General features: G+C 35.8%; 1 protein-coding gene across 2 annotated transcripts; it reads left to right on the plus strand.

Annotated features, from left to right (window-relative positions):
* The first annotated feature begins 3,097 nt into the window (after positions 1-3,097).
* On the plus strand, positions 3,098-6,732 carry LOC103319629 (protein DETOXIFICATION 27-like). Of its 2 annotated transcripts, none has more exons than XM_008221191.2 (8): positions 3,098-3,692; positions 3,861-4,402; positions 4,489-4,575; positions 4,719-4,775; positions 5,272-5,510; positions 5,740-5,858; positions 6,214-6,303; positions 6,450-6,732. In XM_008221191.2, the coding sequence occupies exons 1-8, from the start codon at positions 3,402-3,404 to the stop codon at positions 6,525-6,527; spliced, it is 1,503 nt and encodes a 500-aa protein (XP_008219413.2). In that variant the 5' UTR covers positions 3,098-3,401; the 3' UTR covers positions 6,528-6,732. The 2 variants fall into 2 exon arrangements, with proteins under 2 accessions (XP_008219413.2, XP_088903632.1); XM_089047506.1 differs by having other exon boundaries at positions 3,579-3,692; positions 3,865-4,402.

Below are 6,732 nucleotides of genomic sequence, written 5' to 3' on the forward strand. Positions count from 1 at the left end.
CTCCTAGCCTTTGAGGCTGATGTTGGCCTTCTTGTGTTGGGCCTGTTGCCTGCTTGTATGCATTTTCTCTTTTGGCTATCCCAATTTTTGCCTGGGGGTGGTGGTTGTTTTCTTTCTTTTACTGAATTTACTTATTATCATAATTTTATAATAAAACAAATTAGTTTTACCTTGTACATGGATTCAAATATTTATAATTTTGTTGGTGTTTCTTTCCTTAATTAAAGAAGGGAGCTGTTTACTGGCATTCCAAACCTTTCTAACCCAAAAAAATGAAAGAAAGAGAACCAATTCTATCAGTCTTGTTTGGCTAATGAACTTGAAGCTTTCTTTGGCCAAAAGTTAGAAAGGGGAGGGTAGAAATTCGCACACACGGATATTATTGGGACTTGAATGCAAGATTATTTGGAAGTACACCAAACACCTGAACACACTTACTTTTTTATGTTGTGTGCATGCCACCCAAACTCTGGATCTTCTTTGTATATTCGAAGAAGACATGACGTTCTTTCATTCAATTTCCCTTGCACAACCTGGACAAAGACATATCATTGACTTCCAAGTCTCTATTCTATACTCGTGGCGAACTGATTCCCATCAGAAAATAAAACAAGAAGACATATACGGAGTCAACATATATGAGGGCTTGAACAAATATGAGGCTGAGAAATAAATACCAAAGAAAAGGGCTGAGAATATAACATACACGAGGGCTTGAACAAAACCCCAACTAACAGTCAAAGAGACATATATGGAGTTAAAAGGAGTGGAATGAAAAATATTTTTTTTTGGAATTTAAGGTTGTTTTTTGTGAACAATCCATTGGATCCCTTACTCTACAGCCAGTAAATTGCCCCAAATCAACTTTCCCTTGTTGTGGAGCCCTCATTGATTGACTAAGCTATTGAATATTCGTTTATGAAAATCATTCTCACCCAATTTTCATCAATTTGATCATTAACATAATATCTAGGGAATGAACTTATAATCTTGAATTTCCATGACTTAGGAGTCTTTTTCGATATATGTCGTTTAGTTGCAGTGCGTAAGCATATACGTTTGTAATTTGCCAACGTAAAAGAACAATTATTGACACCCCATCGACAAGGCAGGTGATCGGCGGTATGGGACAAAAACGATGACAATGGAGATGGTCATTTACAACACAGAAACATCCAACTACCAGTCAAAGTCGCCCATGCCAATGATGCCATGAGCTTCAATTCCAGTTCCAGTAACATGGAATGATAAAAGATTACATTCTTGTCAGCGCCATATTCCTTCGACGAGGAAAAAGTAACCTATAAATTTTTGAACTCCAACTTCTCAAATGATCACAAAATCAAACTATATACGAGACTGAAATCATTTACTCGTCCTCATATTAATCAACTTTAGCAGTTGGATCATTTATGGCAATCGTCCTTGACTCCTTGTCCTTATATTAGAATTAGATCAACATTCTTAAGCCCTTTACAAATCGTAGTTAAAAAACATAAACAAAACTTTGCATAGACGTGTGAAATGTTGATCGACATGAGGAATGACTCATGCGGAGAAATTTTCTATTATAATAGTCACACGCACCACCACATGTTGTTACGAATCCACATATTATAATTTTGTTGCTAATATTTCAAGAGCATAGTGTATTGTATAAACATATGTATTATAATATGAGTGAATTGTGATTGTCACACCGAAATAACAATGAGTTAAGTATTTTTCTTTAAATGACCATTCTCAAATTTGCATATATATTCAATTAATAATGTATGTATATTTAATTAATATTTATACCACATTTACTTTAAAATACAATATAGTCTCCTGCAATGAGATTGATTAATTCAAATGCTCCAATTAGAGTAATCATAGAGGCCAAATCAACTAATAACGAGGTCATTCGATAGAAATTACTTAAATATTCTGATAAGGACAAACATATAAGTCAAGTCATTAGAATTATCTTTTAGCATCCTCCTTTCGAAAGCTAAAATCCAGATCGCAGTCTTCTTTTGGCATCCCAACATCTTGTTTGTATCCTTATATAAAAAAAAAACATCTTGTTTGAACGACAACATAATTTACTAATTGTAATATGCAACTCCTAGGTACTTTGAAATATTTATTTAGTCTAACTTTTATGTATCTTTTGGTGGCATTACCAACTACAACTCTAATTAATCCTGACCTTGCAAATAAAATAAGACCTGATGCAAAGTTTTATGTTCAGTTCTTCAATATATTATTTACACCCGTTATGTTTGAAAACTCTACAATATTATGTTTGTAAAGATTTAGTACCTTCTTCCTCTAAAAAAAAAAGAGAAAAAAAATTTAGTATCTATTTTGGCTTCTAATCTTGCTTTGCTTGCTATAGTTTGTCACGCATGCTTGATTAAAAATTAAAATATTCACAACATAATCAGTTAAAACATTATTTCGATTTAGTGATTGATAGCATATTTAGTTAGTTTCTAATTCTATTGTTATAGTCGGTTACATAAGGTTATTTGAGGGACACATTGTAGGCCTATTTCGTATTCCAATTCAATGATATAAATTGTCAAATTTTCAAGTCTACAATCAAGAATCGTCGATCCTTGGAAATATTTAAACAAGTCAAAAAACAATAAAACATTTAATTGTGGTCAAATATATAAACGAACAAAGAGTAAAGGCTCGTTTGGGAGTGATTCTTGATAAGACAAAAAGCAATTCTATGGAGAATTACTTCTAATAATCACTTTAGCATTGTGGTCACTTAAGTGATTATATGGAGAATCACATAGGAGATGGTTCAAAGACCTATCTAGAATCATTCCCAAAAGCCCTAAATCTTAAAATAAGTTTGGTGATAATCAAATATAGTTAAATTGTTTTCTAATAGACTAGGTTTGTTGCAGGACAATTCTACAAGTAAGATCTAAATATTGCTTAACAGTGTGTGGCTCAGATCATCTTCAATAAGCCCTCAACGAAAGCCCACAATTATATTATACAAGACTGAAAATGATATATATATATATATATATATATATATATATATATATATATCAATGTCTTTAGACCTCTCCTGGCCGTCACACACGTAGAGGTAGATGGCTGCGGGTTCTTTAATTTTGTTTACAGCTCACCAATTTTTCAAACAAGAATTCAATTTGGTGGCAACTTCTTTGAGAAAGAATTGGCCAACCCTCTAGTGTCTAGCCCCACAAGCCTGTGATCTCAACCCCTCTATTCGTTCACTCTATGTACCCGTATGTAACAATTTTCTCTCTTCACTACACTCTTTTGGTCTTCAAATGTCACCAAATCCCAAGCTCTCAATCTCTCTCATAGACCAGTAGAGGCAGCAGCAGGCCAATAATTATACACTCTTTCTTTCTTTTTCTCTAATGGCAAGCAGCAAATACAGGGACGAAAACGATGACCTTACCCTATCCCTTTTGCCTGAACCATTGCCCCAAAATGGTGATCATGAGAACAAAGATGAGAGCCTTTCAATAAGGGTTTGGATAGAGACCAAGAAGCTATGGCAAATCGTGGGTCCTGCCATCTTCAGCAGGCTCGCTTCTTACACCATGAATGTCATTACGCAAGCCTTCGCTGGGCACCTCGGTGAGGTCCAATTGGCTTCCATTTCCATTGCCAACACTGTCATCGTCGGCTTCAATTTTGGGCTATTGGTACGTAATTAATATATCAAATACTTTTTGTACAAATGTTACCCTGTTATACTGTCAATTTAAATTAAAAAAATTATTTGAAATGCCTTTTATCTGGCAAGAGAACATTACCCGGAATTTGAGTTTGTGATCTCTAACTGTTCTGCAATTTGCTTATGTGCCCATTAGTTAGGAATGGCAAGCGCATTAGAAACCCTGTGTGGGCAGGCCTTTGGAGCCAAAAGGTACCATATGCTTGGGATATACTTGCAAAGGTCATGGATTGTGCTGTTCCTCTGCTGCTTTCTCCTGACCCCTGTTTACATATTTGCAACTCCAATTCTGAAGCTGCTGGGGCAGACCGATGACGTGGCAGAGCTGTCGGGGGTGGTGGCTCTGTGGCTCCTTCCCCTGCACTTCAGCTTTGCGTTTCAGTTCCCATTGCAGAGGTTCTTGCAGTGCCAGCTTAAGAACATTGTTATTGCTTGGGTTTCTTTAACGGGTTTATTGGTTAATGCATTGGTGAGTTGGCTTTTCATCTATGTGTTGGATTATGGGGTTGTTGGTGCTGCCATTGCTTTGGATATTTCCTGGTGGTTTTTGGTTTTTGGGCTCTATGTGTATGCTGCTTGCGGTTGGTGCCCTCAGACTTGGACTGGTTTCTCTATGCAAGCCTTTTCTGGGCTCTGGGAATTTATCAAACTTTCTGCTGCTTCTGGTGTTATGCTCTGGTACGTGTATTTTCTATTTTCAGTCTTTTTATTTTGTTGGGTTTTCGCTGATTTTCTGTGGGTGGTGTTCTAATTTATTTATGCAGCTTGGAGAACTGGTATTACAGAATTCTGATATTGATGACTGGAAACTTGAAAAATGCAACTATTGCTGTGGACGCCTTGTCAGTTTGGTATGAGATTCTATGTTTCACATTTTAAAAGTATTTTTTTAATTTGTTTTAGGACAAGTTTAATTAATTAAAATTTAGGATTTGATAATCACTGGTTTAGCTAATCCCTTTTCCATTACTGTATTAATGACTTTATCATGCAGCATGACTATTAATGGATGGGAGCTCATGATTCCTCTAGCCTTCTTTGCTGGAACAGGGTACCATTCTTAACCCTCTTTCTAACTTTCTCACTTTTATAATAAAACTAATCATTTAGAAATAAACCTAAAATTATATTAACAGGGTACCATTACTTTTCATGTAAAATTGTGAGGTAGCTAGCAAATGCTTGTTGATAATCTTATCACTTTGTATTATAACTTTCGTATTAAAATGGGTAGCTAGCGAGAGCAGCCTTGGCAGTAGAGAGAGTAGAGAGAGAGAGAGAGAGAGAGAGAGAGAGAGAGGCAAGACATGTTTGATTGTTAGATAGGTTCTCAAACCTCCCATTTCAGTCAAATTACTTGAATATATGCAGCAATATAATGAAAACAAAAGTACTCTTTTCATGTGCTGCTTTTTTCTTACTGCAGCCAAAAAGCTTGAAAACCAACATGAAAACAACTTCTTTGTCACCAAAAAGGCATTAAAGTTTTTAATGCTCTTTTGTACTTTATGGCAAATGTGGTGTAATTCTTGTGATGAAACTCACAGGGTAAGGGTGGCAAATGAGCTAGGAGCTGGAAACTGGAAGGGAGCAAAATTTGCAACAAAGGTTTCTGTGGTAGAATCCACCGTGATTGGTGTCTTTTTTTGTGTACTTATAATGGCACTGCACGACAAAATCGCATACTTATTCACCTCCAGTAGTGCTGTCCTCGAAGCAGTTGATGAGATGGCTTATCTCTTGGGCGTCACAATTCTACTTAATAGCGTTCAACCTGTTTTATCAGGTTTGTTTTTCATGTTATTCATTTGTAACACATTTACAAACCATCTTTTTAGCCGTTATTCTAATAAAAATGTGATCCATAAATGTAACTGTGTCTCGTTTCTATTAGAAAAGTGGTTGTACGCATTTCATATTTTAGCAATGAACTTGAACAATAATTTTGTTCTAGGAGGGTGTATAATTTACTGATTATATTTCTCACTCGGGTTTCATGGGTTTACAATCTACAGGAGTAGCTGTGGGCTCGGGATGGCAAGCTTGGGTGGCATATATAAATCTCTTCTGCTACTACATAGTTGGGCTCCCACTTGGGTTTTTAATGGGTTGGGTCTTCAACTTGAGTATTGGGGTAAGTTTTGCTCATGTATATCTCCCCCTGCATCTACACTTTTCTGTTATGTGTATGAAACTTCTTTTTGTCTATTTCTCCTGGTGTTTTTATTTCTCTCCTCATGTGACCTATTATGTGATAAAATCCGTAATAGGGAAGTTTTAGTCCTTTATAGTACCAAAAATCAGCTGATTGTACCAATTCTATCGTCATATTAGCTGGTTTTGTCACGTGATGGAGACAAATTTTGGTGTCACATTGTTAGCATTAAAAGTGTTTTTTTTTTTTTTTTTTTTTTTTTGTATTTTCCACCCAACATTGTTAGGATTAATGACAATATCTTGACATTTCTTGTTCAATTGATGAAAAACAGGGTATTTGGGGAGGGATGATCTTTGGTGGGACTGGTATTCAGACATTGATATTAGCCATCATCACAATACGACGTGATTGGGAAAAAGAGGTACGATTGATATTGAACACAACAATTATACTTCTATCTCGTGAATTGTGGTAGGGTCAGTCACCCTTCTTGTCGGTCATTCATCACATTTTCCGCATTCAAACTCGTGCTCATACAAACACAAAATTGGTGCTTGAATTTTGCAGGCTGAGAAAGCCAACCAGCGTGTATTGCAGTGGTCAACCCCTAAACCAGACAATCAATCAGAAGAACAAGTACATTAGCTGCAAACTTAGGAATTTTTCGTGTGTGCGCTTCTGAGTGTCCATTATTTTTCGCTTGAATTCTGAGGCTACTTTTTCAACCACTGAAGAAAGAAAAAACAAAACAAAACAAACAAGATAGAGAGGTGATGCGGTTAATTGATTATTTAGTGCAAATTGCAATTCATTTTACTCCGTTATATAATTGAAAGGATAATTGTCGAAA

Source organism: Prunus mume, linkage group LG2 (assembly GCF_029339155.1).
Source record: "Prunus mume cultivar Tortuosa linkage group LG2, ASM2933915v1, whole genome shotgun sequence".
NCBI classification, from domain to species: domain Eukaryota; kingdom Viridiplantae; phylum Streptophyta; class Magnoliopsida; order Rosales; family Rosaceae; genus Prunus; species Prunus mume.

Bases quoted from the DNA above. Each gene is read 5' to 3' on its own strand.
- LOC103319629 (XM_008221191.2), top strand. From the start codon at position 3,402: ATGGCAAGCAGCAAATACAGGGACGAAAACGATGACCTTACCCTATCC. The intron at 3,693-3,860 runs GTACGTAATTAA...TGTGCCCATTAG, and splicing joins GCTTCAATTTTGGGCTATTG to TTAGGAATGGCAAGCGCATT. The intron at 5,511-5,739 runs GTTTGTTTTTCA...TACAATCTACAG, and splicing joins CGTTCAACCTGTTTTATCAG to GAGTAGCTGTGGGCTCGGGA.